The sequence below is a fragment of the Ceratotherium simum genome, chromosome 39 (assembly GCF_057802395.1).
Source record: "Ceratotherium simum simum isolate JZ-2026a chromosome 39, ASM5780239v1, whole genome shotgun sequence".
In the NCBI taxonomy this organism is placed as follows: Eukaryota; Metazoa; Chordata; class Mammalia; order Perissodactyla; family Rhinocerotidae; genus Ceratotherium; species Ceratotherium simum.
In genome coordinates, this window is record NC_141938.1 from 5,921,676 (window position 1) to 5,938,820 (window position 17,145).

General features: G+C 55.7%; 1 protein-coding gene across 7 annotated transcripts in view; it reads right to left on the bottom strand.

Moving 5' to 3' along the window:
* DNM2 (dynamin 2) overlaps positions 1-17,145 on the bottom strand; it is an 85,977-nt gene that overhangs the window by 34,585 nt on the left and 34,247 nt on the right. For all 7 annotated transcript variants that reach the window (XM_087425465.1, XM_087425464.1, XM_087425461.1 and 4 more), the window contains exons 3-6: positions 10,724-10,873; positions 9,390-9,593; positions 6,774-6,872; positions 2,656-2,816 (exon numbers count right to left, since the gene is read on the bottom strand). In XM_087425465.1, the coding sequence (XP_087281591.1) occupies positions 2,656-2,816; positions 6,774-6,872; positions 9,390-9,593; positions 10,724-10,873 (614 nt within the window). The remainder of the gene's footprint in view (positions 1-2,655; positions 2,817-6,773; positions 6,873-9,389; positions 9,594-10,723; positions 10,874-17,145) is intronic.

Genomic DNA, 17,145 nt, shown 5'->3' on the forward strand with positions numbered 1-17,145 from the left:
CTGACCAACAGGCAATCGTCTATTCAGACCGCAGAACACTGGACGGACAGATGTACAGACACGAGGACGGGCCCTACCAAGTAGACGGACCCCGCTCCCCAGCCAAGGTACGGAGCCCACACGGGCCGTGCCCCCTTCTGTGGGCGACGGGGAGAGCGCAGAACATACTGTCACCTGCACCATCAGGGAGAAGGGAGAGCCGCGAGAAACCAACGCGGGCCGAAAGGGCAGGACGGAGCGGCGGGCGGGAGGGAGACCTTTCGCCACAGCCCCCTTTCCTCCACGGGGCTGCTTCTCCCCCTTGTGGGTGTGTCAACCATTCACAAAGCTGAAAAGGAGGCAGCACTGCAGAGGTTAGGGAAGGAGCCTCCAGATGGGTCATTAGAGAAAATGCCAAATATAGAGCAGTGGGTACATACACCACTGTCACGGTGCGGAAAAGAAGGAAGGAAAGGAAAGGAAAAGAAAAGCAAGATGGGAGGGAGGGAGGAGGGAACGAGCAGGGAGAGAGAGGTGGGAGGGAGGAGTAAGGAGGGGGCGGGTGGGGGTGAGGGAGGAAGAAGATAGAGACGGCATCGCCCTCTCCGGGCCCTGAGTGTCCCCAGAAGCAGCTCAGGAAGTGGTGACACTGGCCGCCTCTGGGGAAGGGACCCGTCACAGGATGGGAGGACACGGAACACTGGCTATATTTGGGCTGTCTGACTTTGTTTTTACTACGATAAAAGAGAGAGAAAGACAGAGAGAAGGCACAAGACGAAAGCCATAAAAGCAGTGAACGCCCCCGAAGTGAGAAGCAGGGTCTCGTTGCTGCCTGTCCCACCACAGAAAAGAAGCTATGGAATATTCCTCAAGCTGGAAGAGAGGTGTGGAGGAGCCTCACACTCCCTGCTATGAACCTGATGGTCACCCCAAAGTCCTCTGTGACCCCCGTGGCCCGCCCACGGCCCCTCTCTGCGGGGGCTGCGGGGTTAGGGCGGGGAGCTCTAGAGCCGCCCCATTTCGCTCACGGGAAACGGGGGCGGGGGGCCAGGGCTCCAGGGGGCACCAGGAGGGGAGCCCGCTGGGCGCTGGCTCTTAGAGGAGGCCCGGGCACCTGCCAGGGAGCGTTACTTCCTTCCCCTCCCCCCGCCCCCGGCCCAGGGGCCCTCTGCCCAGGCGGCCCCGCTTCCTTTCTGGGGGGCCCCTCCCCCTGGACGCTTCCTTCTCTCTGTCTCCTGAGCTGTCTCCTCCGCCCTCCTGCTCTGCGCCAGCTCTCCAGGCCCCCGCACCACTAACACTTGAGCGAGCATTTATCTGGTGACATGGACTCTCTCTCCCCCTCATTAGAAATACACCCTCCCCAAGAGCAGGGCCCTGCTCTCACGATGCCACTGTGTCCCCAAGGCGTGCATGAAGGAGTGACATATGGACTGTTGCTCTGAGGCCCTGCCACCATACGGGAAGTGGCCATAAAGTATCGAGGGGGGAATGTCTTGCAACCCTGGGTCACCCGGGACAAGCAAACCAGGACAGCTCCTAAGGACAGGCATGGCCTGTCACACTGTGGCCACAGAATCCCACATCAGGGCTTTTACTCCCCGGAGAAACCAGCACATATGCAAAATGCGCTTATTAACAGCAGCCTTTTATTGACTAGAGAAACCATCCCAGCGGCCCTCCAAAAGGAGACTGATTAAACAGACTAGGGCCTGTGTCTTCAGGGACTACTACACAGCCATGAACAAGAGCGAGGAGGGCTCTCTTCTGCATGGACAGAGCTCCAGGAGACAATACTGAGCAAAAAAAAAAAAAAATGCAACTGGGAGCATCTGTGACTATGTCATCATTTATGGTAAGAAAGGGAGAAATGTGATTCTGGAAAGTCCTTTTTGCTTTTATGGGCAGAAAGAAACTCAGGCAGGACTAACAGTGCTGCCCTGTGGGTGGGGAGGGAAGCGGCAGATGAGGGCGCCTCACTTTTTTTTTTTTGCTAAGGAAGATCAGCCCTGAGCTAACATCCACGCCAATCCTCTTTTTGCTGAGGAAGACTGGCCCTGGGCTAACATCCGTGCCCATCTTCCTCCACTTTATATGGGACGCCACCACAGCATGGCTTGATAAGCAATGCGTTGGTGCGTGCCCAGGATCCGAACCTGCGAACCTCAGGCCACCAAAGTGGAGCGCACACACTTAACTGCAGTGCCACCGGGCTGGCCCCCACTGTTCACTTCTTAATACTGGTTTTGTTTATAAACTCTGTGAATATATTACCAAAGGAAAAAAAGAGCAATAGAAAAACAATGAAATCCCGGAATTGCTGGCATTTGATATGTGCTGTATTTCACGCAGCATATACTCTGAGCACCCAGCAGACATCCGCCTGAGGGGGCAGGGATGGTGAAGATTTCCAACTGATGGACAAGGAGAGGGAGGCTCAGAGAGGCTGAGCTCCTGGCCCAGGGCCACCTGGTCAGAATAATAATAATAGTGATGGTAATAATAGTAGTACTGGCACCAACATACTGAACACCCACTCTTCAGCAGGCCCTGAATTCAATGTGGATTGAACCCATTTTGCTAAAACAAGAGCTGTTCTGGACCAAGGCCGGCACCCTCGTGGATGGCAGCTATTGTGCAGTGCGCAGCCTGTGCAACTGCACAAAACTCTAGCCATACCTGATTCAGGGTCTTCTGCAGGTGTGGGGTGCCCATGCGGTCAGCCATGTGCCGGTAGGCCGGGTGGGAGAGGAAGAACTTCCTCTCGGCCGCCAGCGCCGCACGGATGTCCTTCTTGCCCTCAATGTCCTTCTGGCTGCGGTTCACCACGCCAATGTAGCCTGTGGGGAGAGAGGCTCAGGACGGGCCAGTGCCAGGAGAGCCAAGGTGCCCAGGCGCCCGCTGCGGACCAGGCACAGGGCTGGGCAAGGTGCAGGCATGGACGTGGACCTGGCCCCACAGACTGGGTCACGAGGGGTACACATTACTCAGAAACAGCAGAGGGGATGCAAACGCAGAGTGCCGAGCTGAAGAACAACGTAAAGGTCTGGAAAAAGGAGAGATCATCCAGCCCGGTGTGAACAGGGGACAGAGCAAAGCTTTGGGGAAGATGAAATCCAAACACGGAACTTTAAAGAAGGGTAAGAAAAAATCTCGAAAGGCAGGGCAACAAGGGACAGCTACTCTTGCCGGACACTGAAGCCTACTATAAAGCCCTTATATTTGAAAAGGTCGGGTATCCTGGGGCATGGAGGTCCAGGGAGACGAAGGGAACCTCGCCCAGCAGCAGGTGGGAACTACTGGTTAACACTCCAAATTCAGCGGGAGGAAAGGTGGATTATTCCACGGTCGCTGCTGGCAGCGCAATGAAGACGGATACCTCCCAAAATCCACTCTCGAGGGATCGCAGGTTTACACATAAAGCATGACACTACAGAAGTACTTGAAGGAAACCGGGTGTGTGTGTGTGTGTGTGTGTGTGTGTGTGAGAGAGAGAGAGAGAGAGAGAGCGAGAGCGAGAGCGAGAGAGAGAGAGAGAGAGAGGAAGATCAGCCCTGAGCTAACATCCGCTGCCAATCCTCCTCTTTTTGCTGAGGAAGACTGGCCCTGGGCTAACATCTGTGCCCAACTTCCTCCACTTTATATGGGACGCCACCGCAGCATGGCTTGCCAAGCAGTGTGTCGGTGCGCGCCCAGGATCCGAACCTGCGAAGCCCAGGCCGCCAATGCGGAGCGCGGGCACTTAACCACTACACTACTGGGCCGGCCCCCTGGGTAAGTTTTAAAAATGATTCTAGTTGTGTTAAATTTTTCTGAATGAAATGCAAGGAGCAGTTAACTGTGAAGACATATGAGAAATGGGGCTTGGGAGACAGCCTCCTAATTGACAGCCTCTGGTCAAATTCTGAAATTTCTTTTAAACACGCAAAACTATTTTTAGGATAAAAATGCTAGTTCGAAGAAAAAACCTGCAATATTTGGCCATATAGGAAATGGGAGAGGAGAAGGGTAGGGAGGTGGCGTTCAAAAAGCCAGTAGAGCCAGGAGCCCCCGAGCGTGGACACGAGGCACCCAGCAGTACGGGTGTAGGGATGGGTGCTGTGGGAATAAGAACTCAGCCTAGTGGCCGGCACGTGGCAGGTGCTCCGTAAATAGATGTGGTTGTTGTTATTCATTGTTATTCACATAATTAGCACCCGCCTGCCCTTTATCCTGCCAACTCTTGTGCTGAGGCGACTGCTTTTCATCTACTTCAAATCTGTCATTATGTCCATTTTACAGATGAGGGAACCAAGGCATGTCATTTACCCAAGGTCACAGAGAGGATTCGTAGGAGAACCAAGATCTGGACCCAGATCTGTGTGGATCTCAAAGTCACTATCACCCATACCACAAGGAGCAGAAGGGAACAGCAGGGGCAGAGAGAGGCGGCTGGCTTGGTTTTGGGATCCTTTAAAGGTGCAAGAGTTTGTGTCTTTTGCAAACCAAGAAAAAGGATCCAGCTGGAGGGATTCTGAAAGTCACAGGGCGAGAGGAGAAAACCGAGGAAGAGTCTGAGGTCCTAAGTGGGGAGTAAGCGTACAAGAGAGGAAGAGTCGACTTTCTTGGAGACAGACAGGAAGGCAGAGGAGGGGAGATGGGGATAAGCGAGTGGGGAGAAAGGCAGCTGGGGAGGTCCATGGCATCCGGCCACTCGGGCAGCAATGCTGAGCCCAGCGCTTGTCCCTCGGGGTCTAAGATGATGGCCTGAGATATGTACGAGGGAGCACAGGGTCAGGGAGGCTGATGCAGGGCTCAGGGACAGGAGGGGTCTGCTCCCCTCTCCAGCACTGACCCTTCCTTCTTAAACCTCTGACACGGATTCGCTCTTCAGCCCCTAACCCTCACAGCCACACGGCTTTTGGGGTTTTGCCCCTGAGGACGCATCTCTCCTGATCCAGGGCCACCTCTCACCACACGATGGCTCAGCAGCGCTGGGGGAAGGTGGTATCCAAGGTCTGAATGTTGTCCCCACAGTTATCCCAGACCAGACATTGATGAGGGAACCCCAAGGAGCAAAAGAAAAGATCAAAATGGTGCTGGCAAAGTGTGAGGGCCAGAAGGTGCCCACAGCTGAGAGCTGATCCCAGAGGGAAGGGATGGGGAAGAACAGGGAAGCAATTAGCAAAGAAATGGCCTGGAACGGGCCGGCCCTGTGGCTTGGTGGTTAAGTGCACGCGCTGCAATGCTGGTGGCCCGGGTTCGGATCCCGGGTGCGCATCGAGGCACCACTTCTCCGTCCATCCTGAGGCCGAGTCCCGCATACAGCAACTAGAAGGATGTGCAGCTATGACATACAACTATCTACTGGGGCTTTGGGGGGAAAAAGTAAAAATAAATAAAATCTTTAAAAAAAAAAAAAAAAGAAATGGCCTGAAAAAAAATTAAAAAATTAAAACCTAGATGGATATCCAACACGGCACCACAGTAAAAAACGGGAACCAACCTAAGTGTCCAACAAATGGGGATTGAGTAATGGCCCATGCAACCCCATATAAGGGATTCCACAGGACCTTCTGAAGTCATCTTGAAGAATATTTACCCATCAGGGGGCAATGTTCTGATATTCTGCTCAGTGAAACGGAAAACCAGGTCAGAAAGCAGCACGGGGCTGGAGAGCTGGTGTGCAAAACCAGTTCTGCCACTCGTGAGCTCTGCGAGCTGCGGCAAGGGATTCAGCCTCTCTGCGTCTCAGTTTCTTCATCCACCAAATGGGGATAAGAAGAGAGCCACCGGCTTGGATTGTGATCAGGATTAAATGGGCTCTCACACATCAGGAGCACAGAACAGTGCCTGGCACATTATAGACACTTACTAAATGTTTGCTATTCTCATTTTTTGAAAATGAAAACATTTAGGCTTCTCTTGTCAGAAGATCTGAGCCTTAACCGGAGCCTGAGCCTAATCAGGCCTCTGTCTAGATCTAATGATCAGTCTACAGGGAACTACAACTGGCCAAATCCTGAATGTGAACATGATCTGGTTTCTTCCAGAAATAAATGGTACAGAAAAAAAACAGAGGAGCGGGAAGGCGAGCTGTCTGAATAGAAACTTAGGAGTCGGACACGAGGCCAAGGATTTCTCTATAATCCCCCACGAAGAAAACACCACCAGGAGGAGAGCTCATGCGGGGGATTCAAGATCAGCCGTGTGTCGATAACCACTGAGGCTGGGTCCATGAGGGCCGCTCGCAATGCCCTCTCTACTTTCCAGAACGTTTGAAAATGTTCATAATAGAAAGCAAGTAGGAAAATCAATAAAGGTTACAAATCCTGGGGAACTCTTTAGAAGGGGGGCCACAAAGTATTAAGTAGCGGCTCTCAGGGGGAAGCCGGGCTGTGGCTGATTCTGGTTTCTTCTTTCTATACATTTGTTTTCTGATGGTCCAAACACGAGCAGGTGTGAACTGTGTAACTGAAAACTGAATGTGTGCACATCAGCAGAAAACGATACATATGTTCCCTCAGGAAAACACAAGTGAGCAGGGTTTAGGGTGGCACAGGAAAGCAGTCACTTCGGGGCAGCGGGGAAACGGGTGACAGTCAATGTATGGGAACATCTGCCAGGATTTCAGTAATGATAAAACAAAAACAAAGAGTCTTTTCAAAATGTGCCGCTCAGCCCCACCCATCTTTCCTGCCCTCCCTGGCCCTGTGCCCCCCCAGGTCTCCCCTCCCTGTGCTATGACCCCCAGCCCCCCCGCTCCCGTGGCCTCCCGGCCGCCCCGCCCTGTGGCCCCACGCGCCCCCCGGCCGCACCTCTCCTCAAGGGGAGCAGCTTGTTTTCCAGGATGTCCCTGGCATCGGTGCCCTCATCCATCAGGTCCAGCTTGGTGATGACGCCGATGGTCCGCAGGCCTGAAAGAGCCCAGAGGTCAGAGGGCACCAGGAGGAAGGAGCATGGCTGGCCCCCTCCGGCCACCTGGGGTCCAACTGGGACCCTACTTCCAGGTCGTGTGGCCTGGGACAAGCCATAGCGTCACCTGCCTGGACCCCAGTTTCCCTCACGTCAAATGAAGACATAACCGCACAATCTCAGGGGGCTGTCCACGAGGATAAGCCTGTGCGTGACAAACGTTCAATCAACAAACGCTGGCCACTGTCACTGTCACTTGTATATCCTCAAGAGCAGCCCGCCGCTGCAGCAGCAGGGGAAACCCCATGGAAACTGGAATCCCAGGTCAGAGGCTCCGTGCTGCGCTCTCTGAGCCGCATGCGCAGTCCCAACGTAACATTCAAACCAGCGGCGACTGTTTCTAGAATTACCTTTCACCTAAATGGCCAAAACTCCACTCTGGAAACCACCCCATCGAATTCCTCCTCTCCCCAGTCACTGAGAACCAAGGGAACCCCCCCAGCAAAGCGTGTGTGCGTGTGTGTGTGTGTGTGTGTGTGTGTGTGACATACAGGGGACAGAGAGAAGTGTGAGAGTGTGAGCTGGCATCACCTTTTCGGAGGGCAAAGGAGCCACAGCTGTGAATACCCACAGAGCTGGTGCGGGGCAGGGAGGGGAGAGGCGGAGGGGCAGAGGGGCGTGACTGGGGAGGGGGTCTGGGGGCGTGGACTCTATTGGGAATGTCCCATCTCACTGGAGCATGGTTTCTGAAAGACCAGAAACAACCCAACCGTTCAAGAACAAAGACAAAGCAACACGGGCCGCCTGGCGGACGGCTACGCACCTATGTCCCCGCGGTAAGAGGAAAACACACACGCGTTACAGGAAAATAAAAAAAGATCACCCCGTTTTTGAAAATGTGAACTCCGAAAAAATATTTGCTGAGAGTGGCCACGACGACCTCTGCAGGGGAAGAGAGGCTAGTACTTTTTAGGTTCTATATTTTACAATGGTGACATTGTAAAAGGAATACTTTCGAAGGCAAAAAAATATTTTTTTTAAGGAAGAATGCCAGCATCAAGCTCACGAATGATGCTTAATCGTATTCATTCAGATTTTCTCACTGCCTGATCAAGCCTCTGCCGTGTCTTTGTCACAGTCACACCCCATTCTGTGGGACCAGACCAGGGGGACAGGGAGGCTGTGGGGGGCTGTGGGCAGGGAGGCTGTGGGGGGCTGTGGGCAGGGCCGGCCCCTCCCGGGAAAGTGCACCTGGGATAACCTTGGGGGGAGCTGACACGGCCTGTCCACCACGGGATAGGATGGTCAGCGCTCAGCCCTGGACTCTGCGGAGCTCGCAGTCCAGTGTGGGGACCGCCCTCCGGGCCTGACCCGGGGCTGGCAATGGGGAGCGTGAGCCACAGAGCCTGTCTCCCCCAGCTCCTTACTGGTCCCCACTCCCTCCAAACCACTGTGGAATCAGGCAGTCGGAATGCACTTTGCAAAACGTATTCCTGTGTGTGTCACACTCCACTAAAACTCCACAGCTCTCAGAGCATGCCCAGCCCCACGGCAGCCCACCAGGCCCGATGCACCAGCCTCGGCCCCTCTGTCTTCCCTTTGGCTCACTCTGCTCCAGCCACGCCACACTGGCCTCCTCGCTGTGTCTTGGGCACCCCAGGCTCAAATCCCACCAGCCTACTTAGCATCCACTGTCCATTTTCCTGGACTTTGGCTCTTTCCATCATCCTGATCTTGCCTAAAACCTCACATCGGCCCCGGACCCCCTCTTACCCCAGTCACCCTCAAAGGGTTCTGTTTCCTTCCAGCGCTCACCTCTACCTGAAATTATCCCACTTGCTTATTTCCTTGTTGGATTCTGTCTCCCCCACTGGAATATCAGCTCCCCAGTGCAGGGACTCTGTCAGGTTTGTCCCCCGCAGGGTTCCCAAGGCCAAAACAGAGGCTGGCACGCAGCAGGTGCTTAACTGACATTTGCTGAATAAACAGCCACTGGAAAAGTTTTACCCAGAATGCCCTGAGCCAAAGACGCCACAGTCTCCACCACTCCCTATTGCCCCAACTCGCTTCATTAACTTGTCACTCTCCCCGCTTCCCTGCCTGGCCCCTGAGCAGTTACGGAGATATCCCCAGTCCTCTCAACAGTTCTACAGGCTGGGATTGCTGCTCCTGTTTCAACAGACGGGGGGCCAAGCCTTGGGGTGGGTGAGTAACTTCCAGAGGCAGGATTTGGACTCACATCTGTGCCCTAGGAGGGCTGGGCTCTTCCCACTCCCCCAGACTAGCTTCCTGAGCGGGCAAAGTGGGGGCCGTCGTGTCCAAGGAGGAATGCCCAACACCCCACAACGGCCCCCGGAGCACGCCCTCCTGCACGGCCGGCCCTCAAGGCAAAGCTATGTCCCAGGAGGCCTTTTCCCAGAGAGGCCACAGGAACACCCCTGACTTGGCATCAAGGATGCCGGGCAAGCTGCAACGCTCTGAGGCGCCTGCAAGAGAGTGCTGTGGGGCCTGGTGGTTACCTTGGGGGTCGACCTCCTTGGCCAGCTTGAGGGCGTCCGAGTTGGCCAGGTCCATGTTGGCGGGGGTGACGGCGAGGATGAGGCTGCTCTCCCGGCTGATGAACTGCAGGATCATGTCCTTGATCTGGTACTCGATGTCTGGGGGCTGGTCCCCCACAGGCACCTTGGTGATGCCCGGGAGGTCAATGAGGGTCAGGTTCAACACTGGGAGGGAAACAAGAGGGAAAGGTCGGCAGAGCCCTCGGGAGTGGAGGGGAGGCATGTGCCTCTGCAGACTGCACCGCTCTAAATGGCTAAGAAATTTCAGCCCATCCATTCAGCCAGTACCAAGAAACCACTAAAAACTTTTTAAGAAGATGATACTCTCATAGGAAACATACTCTGAGATGCGTTCATACAAAGAGACACAAACAATTTTTATATTATGCTACAATTTGAGTACAAGTGGTGAAACACACATCCCTGATATACACATGTATATATTCATAATTGCTTACACATGCATTATACATCACTTGGAGAACACGAAATATACTTGCAATATTGGGAGCCAGGGAGGGGTTTTGCTGTAGGCTCTTTCGTAATTTTTTAATATGAGCCATGGATAGGCATCATTTATTCAAAAATTAATTTTAAAACTCATTACAAGGAAGCCATATTGAAGAGTTAGAGTCGCCTGGAATATTCCCCCAGTGCTGAGTGAGCAATTGTGCCTCTAGGCCAGAGGCTGTACACGGCCGCAGGCTGCTGCTCTGTTTAAATGATGTGGTTTTAAAATCAGATCATTTTTCGGGGCCGGCCCCGTGGCGCAAGCGGTGAAGTGCGCGCGCTCCGCTGCGGCGGCCCGGGGTTTGCCGGTTTGGATCCCGGGCGGGCACCGACGCAGTGCTTGGCAGGCCATGCTGTGGCGGCGTCCCACATACAGTGGAGGAAGATGGGCATGGATGTTAGCCCAGGGCCAGTGTTCCTCAGCAAAAAAAAAAAGAGAGAAATATTGGCAGATGTTAGCTCAGGGCTGATCTTCCTCACAAAAAAAAAAAAAAAAAAATCAGGTCATTTTGCAGAGAAGTCTGGCTTTCTGGCTCCTCCCGGGGAACTGGCAGACCTGGCTGTCTTGGGCTACTGTCACTATGGCCACCATCACCTGGGAGCCAAGTGGTGGCTGCCCTCTGCAAAGGAGCATAGAGCTGCAGTTTGCCCCAGTCCCCAACACTCCCAACAGTCTTCCTGGCAGGCTGTTACTCTTTGTGAGAGGGAGGCCGACCCGACCCGTGACTGGCCCAGTCAGCTTTCCTCTGCCCCGTATGTGACGGGTCCACGCCTGTGCCACCTACCATGTGGCGAGTAGACCCGCAGGTTGATGGGCACCGGGGAGATGCCTTTGTTGGTCCCCGTGACCCTGTCGGTCTCCGCTTCGATCTCCTGTCGGACTTCATCAAAGTCTGTAAACTTTTTGGACTTGCAGTGCAAAAACTCGGCATATTCTGAAAAAGGAAGAAAGATGCTCAAAATGAGAAAGAGAAACGGTCTGATAGCGGGTGGAGAGCAGACGGCCTTCAGGGACAGGCGCTTTGTCAAGGAGAGAGCGTGAGGAATCAGCTACAGTCGCTCTAGGAATGTGGGGAGCAACAGAGTGATTCTCGTGACAAGTATTGGGGGGCGCTCCTACAGACCAAGCCCCATTCCAGACCTCGGGGACTCCACGAGCAAAAAGCGGGCGAAGATCCTGTCCCCGTGGAACGGACGTTCCCCTGAAGCATTTGGCAAAACAACATGTCATGACGTATTATGAGCCAAAAAAGAAATCAACAGGTGGGTGTGATGAGCGTTTATTCTTTTTTTTTTTTTTTTTGATGAACAAGATACAAGAGGAAATATCAACATCCGTCACCCAGAGCGCGGGTGGTTATGTTTGATGGAGCTTCTGCTCCAGTGTTACACTGTGTCGTGGGTCGTAACGTAGAACCTCCCTCGCTGCGGGTCACGGTCAAAAGACACAAGCCGCTGTCCGAGTGGACCTGGAGCCGCCACGCTCTCCAGCTCGGCGAGACCCCCGGGTGCGTATCCGTGGGCCTCATTCATTGTTTTCCCCAAGGCGCCTCACAGTATGGGGAGCAGCGGCCACTGCCGGCCTCACCCAAGCCCAGCTCGCTGTCCCCCCTCCCCTCCTGGCTACTCTAGAGGCCCCCACCTAGACGTGAACCCCTCAGGAGAAACACTTTCTGGGCAAGGTCTCGAGTGGACGTAAGAGGCCTCGTCACGCCTTCTGAGCCCGCGGTGTCTGAAAGGCACATTGATGCTGAGATGAAAGGAACCAAAAAACTGACTGACGAGGCAGGGCTGGTCCTGTCACTGAGCCGGAGAGACTCAAAGCACAGGTGGGGATAAAGCAAGAACAAGGAACGTTCACCGAGGGACACAGGCAGTGAGCGTACAATTCCTCAACTTTTCCCTATGTTTGAATTTTCATAGTCAATGCTGAGAGGGGGGACCTTCTAGGCTCAGAGACCACGGCTCCTGCAGTGATGCTAAAAGAAGAGGGAAGTCAGTCACGCTGGCAAACAGCCCAAAGAACTGGACCACCGCAGGGACGCAAAGACGTGCACGGCTGTGCTGTTTCTAAGAGTTGAAAACTGGAAATCGCCTCCACGTCTACCAGCAGGAGACCTGGCTACCTAAACTACAGCACAGACACACCATCAGCTGCCTCAAAAGAAAGGATGGAGATGCAGATGCTGCCCCACGACACAGAAAACCCAGCAGGTCTAGGATCTCTACCCGGAGGTGTAACGAGACAGAGCGAAATGAGCGCCGAGAGGACTGCCCTCCATCACTGTAATCTAACAAACTATGGCTAACACTCAGCCCGTGCTGGCTCTGCCCAGGCCCTGCGTGCGGTCCCATTTGCTCCTCTCGAGCGAGCACCCTAGCAGCTAGGCATCTCCACGATGCCCATATCACAGATGAAGAGACTGAGGGCCAGAGAGGTGAAGTGACGTGGCCCAAGCTGAGTGGTGGGGCCGGGATATGGAGTTCAGATAACCTGGCTGCAGGTAGTGGCTCTCAAGTCACATGGGCTGTGAGGCCACCAGCAGGCTTGTCACCTCTCTGAACCTCTGCTGCAGGGGCCAGGGGGCTCCGTGGGCCCAGATCACTGAGGACCTAGCCCGGCACGGGCACTGGCCACTCGGGAGCAGGGGCAATGAGGACGCCAGCTGGGGGATCCAGGATCGCCCACGCCACCGCCACCAGCTGAGCCAGCGCCCAAGGACGGTCACGCTCCAGCCCTTCACAGGGACAAGAGGCGGCTGCTCTTCTGCAGCAACCACCAACAATGGGACAGTCCTCCAGCCCCGCGGCAAACCTCAGTTCTCTCCCAGCTCAAGGCCCCGGGCTCAGTGCCCACAAGAGACCACTGCCCTTCCAGGAAGGCAGGGGATGCGAGATGGGACAGCGCCTGGGGACCATGACATGGGATCTCTCCCCTCCAGACCCCCGCCCCACTAAGCCTGGTGCCTGGAAGGCCTGCCCCACCTCCCCCTGCCCGCCTGTCGCCTCTCCCAGGGAGCCCTGCCTGACTCCATGGCACCCGGCACCCCAGCCTGCGTCTTGGGCTCCACCCGTCAGATCCAGGCCACCATGGATGTTATGGGGACCAGGACCTGCCAGCTGGGGCCCCCCCCAGAGCCCAGTGTGCGCTGGCAGCCTCCCGTTTGTGTGGGTGCAGGACATGCAGGAGACAGTGCTGGAAGCCACGGCTTCTTCCCCAGCGGGTCAGTGGGCAGCAGAAACCACACCCTCTGTGCCCAAGAGGAAGGTTCGGGAGCCAGCCAGGCCCATCCCTCACCTCCTGTCTTCTTTACTGGGCTCCTTGCTACTCTGGAACCGTGTGCTATATTCCAGGGTCATTTCAACGTTAAAAAGCTTCCACCAAGCCTGCTTTCTCCCCAAGTACTGACCCACTTAAAGCCAGACCTTGGCCCTCCCCTCCTCAGAATACTCCACGGCTCCCACCTCACCCGAGTAAAAGCCCGAGTCTTCACCACATGCCACAGGGCCTTACAAAGTTTCCTTCCCCCCAACTTCTGACCTCGACTCACGGCCCCCGGCCACGCTGGCTTCCCTGCTCACACTCCAGGCTTGCGCCTGCCTCAGGGCCTTTGCACCAGCTCTTCTCTCTGCCTGCAGACGCCCCCACAGCTCCCTCCTCGCCTCCTTCAGGTGTCACCTTCTCTGTGAGGCCTGTCCTGGCTCTCACCTGACATGACAAATCTCCCCAGTCCCTCTCCTTACCATCCTCGAGCACACTAATATCATTTACCGTGTCACGCTGTGTATTTTCTCTGGTTCCCTGCTAGAAGGGCCGCCCGACAGGGCAGGGATCTGATCTATGCTGTCCACCCATGGGGCTCCTTCTGGGTACACAGTAGGTGCTCAATAATTACGCACACAATTAAATGACTCCCCCCGGAAGACAACATGGTCTCCGCTTCAGCTTCCACGAGGTGGCCCGACTCCAAGGCCACCAAGCTGGCTACGCAGGAGGCTGGACAGGGACCGGGTGTGGCGGGGCCACCCGTCGTCCCCTCCCTCCCTCCCTCCCTCCCTCCTTCCCACAGCCAGGCTCCCAGTCTGACGGGGACGATGGACAGTGCACACCCGCGTCACAGCAGGGCCACGGGCGCTCAGAAAAGAGCCCCAACACGCCAGAAGCCAGCAGGGACCTCCTGGGGGGCGGCCGGCCTGACGCCAGCCCGCCCAGCCCACGATGACGCAGGCAGGCACGGGGGGGCACACAGCTCGTGCCCGCCATTCCTCTGAAGTGGCGACCATTCCCCATGCCCTGAGGATGCTCTGGACCCAGGGGCGTCTACGCAGGAGGCAGGGGCTTGCCCACCGGCCGGGCTCCCCTGTGCCTCAGCTTCCCCACGAGGAGAATAAAAGGAGAAATGGACGGGAGGGCTCAGCCTGGGGCTCTGCAGCCCTGTATGTACTTGAGTACTGGAGATAATTGTTTTGCTTTTTGGTTTTTTCTGCTGAGCAAGAGCCACCCTGAGCTAACATCTGTTGCCAATCTTCCTCTTTTTGTTTGAGGAAGATCAGCCCTGAGCTGACATCTGTGCCCATCTTCCTCTATTTTGTACGTGGGTCACCGCCATGGCATGGCTGACGAGTGGTGTAGGTCCATGCCTGGAAACCAAACCTGGAAACCTTGGGCCACTGCAGCGGAGCGCACCGAACTTAACCACTAGGCCACGGGGCCTGCCTCGATAATTTTTTAATGATCCACTGTCTCAAAGAATAAATCAGAGGCCTTACGGCTGAGCTCACCACCTGTGACATGTGGAAGGGCTCCCTCTCAGCTGGCCCCCAGCAGCCAAGGCCGAGCCACCGCCCGCTCTGCCTGTCCCAGTTCCCGCTGCAGAGCTGGTCCCTCTGTCCCGGCCCGGCTGCAGTGTTTGCAAACCTTCCCCTCCTCGTGCACAGATAATAAAGCCAGTCCCACAGGTTCCCGGCCCCCGGACAGCCACGCACACACGCCACCCGCCCTGCACTCCAAGCCAGGCAGGCTTCCCTGGGAGGAGGGTCAGGGGGTGTGATCAGGCCCCGGGGCTCCACGGGACCCAGCCCAGGGCCCGGTGCCCAGCAGGAATGAAATAATAGAGCAGGCGCTCGCCCAGTAGTCACGCTGCCAACCCAGGGGAGCCAGCCACCCTTACCCACCACAGTGCGCGCTGCCCGCGTCCTGACCGGGGGTCAGTGAACGCACTTGCAGGGTTTTTCCTAGAAAGAGGTTCTGCCGTCCCTCTAGGACTTGTTCCTCACCTCATTCGGGTCTCGGCTCTAAATGCCCCTCCCCAGGGAAGCTCCCTGACCCCCCGTGCCCCCGTGCCCCCACTCCCTCACCCTGCCCCTTCCTCCATGGCACTCATCACACCGATGCACCACATGCTCAGGTGTCCCCTGCTAACACTGGAGCTGCGAGACAACAGAGACGCGGCTCTGGTCCCTGCTCTCCCCGGCACCTGGTGCACAGTAGCTGCTCAGTAAAACTTCATTACTGAGTGACTATTACAAAGCATTAGGGGCTGCAGCCTAGACGGACATCACTCCCCTGACCCCCAAGCGGGTCCCCACTATGGTAAATCCCCCACCTTGGGCGTCCCCCAGGCCCTTCGAGAAGGTGTCCCCAGAGGGAAGGTGACAAGTGCATGCCACCACCTCCTGGGGGTCGGGGCACAAGGAAGCAGCCCCATGACAGAGGCCACGGTCCCCTCAGGTCTACCTTCCCTCAAGGCCTCCTGTTTAAAGGAAACCCACAGCACAGAAGGCAAGGTCCGATCACCCTCCCCACCCCAGAGGCAGACCCGGTCACGTGCAGCTGGCATTTCTCAAGAACTGTGAAATGGAGGTTCTGCTGGGACAACCTGCCTTCAGCCTGGTCCCTCAGGTCTGGAAAGGGCGAATCAGGCACCACAACACGGTTTTGGGAGGTGACAGGAAGTGAGGGCGGTGGGAGTGCTTAGCCATGCCCAGCTCGGTTCCAAGCCTTCCCTCAGCGCCTCAGTTTGCCCACAATGAAATGGGACAACACAGAACCCAGTGTGGGGACGACGTGAGAAAGCAGTCAACTCCACAGTGCTGGGCCTGCAGGGAGACACAAAGGGCTCGACTACACGTCTTAGGGGAACCTGCGGGGCTGTCTGGGGTCTCAGTGCTTCTCCCGGAGGGGCTCTGCCCTGATCCTCACGGACACAGCCCACCCCTTCTCCATTCTCAACCCAGCAAAGGGCAGAACCACCAGCGACTCTGGCAGTGGGAGGTGGGGTCCGCCTTCCCCAAACCCGTCATCGACAGGCCCACTGGTCTGGCTGATGCGGTCCAGGAGGTACAACTTGAGGCTCAAATACACTGGGAGACCCCAAGTACCACATGGTCGAACGGATCCGACTGCAAGGGACTTCTCAGAGCCGCCCAAGAAGGGGCAAAGCACGTGACAACTCCCTAGCTCTTCTGGTCCTCAAGCTCCCTCTGATTTGAGATAAGCTGTGAACAGCTCCCATTCTAGGACACGCTGCCACCGGGAAGACGTGATACTGTCATTTATTATAACAAATATGTATGTGGTCTTCCCTCGTTTCTGGCAGAGTCCTCAAATCCTTGGAATGTCCTAAGAGATACGAGCTATAAAGGAGTCTTGATATTCATCACAAGCACATTTCAACCACACCTGAGTTTATGTTAATGAGGAGACTTGGAAAACACCTAAGGATGGGGGCTGGTTGCCAGGGCAACCAACCATGTGATTAGAGGGCTGGACCACCCCTTGACCTCCCGGGAGGGGACAGGTCTGGAGGTTGAATCAACCACCTATGGCGAATGATTTAATGAACCATACCCACATGATGAAGCCTCCATAAAAATCCAAAAGGACGAGATCAGAGAACTTCCGGGTAGGTGAGCAGGTCAAGGGCTGGGAGAGGGCGTGCCCTGAGAGCCTGGGAGCTCCTCGCCCTTTCCCCAGACCTGGCCCTGCACACCTCTTCCCTCCAGCTGTTCCTGAGTTATAGCCTTTTATAATAAACTGGGAATCCAGTAAGTGATACGTTTCTCTGAGCTCTCAGTCGCTCTGGCAAATTAATCGAACCTGAGGATAGGGTTGTGGGAACCTCTGGTCTATAGCCAGTGGGTCAGAAGCACAGGTGACAATCTGCACTTGCGACTGGCATCTGAGGGTGGGGGTACAGTCTTGTGG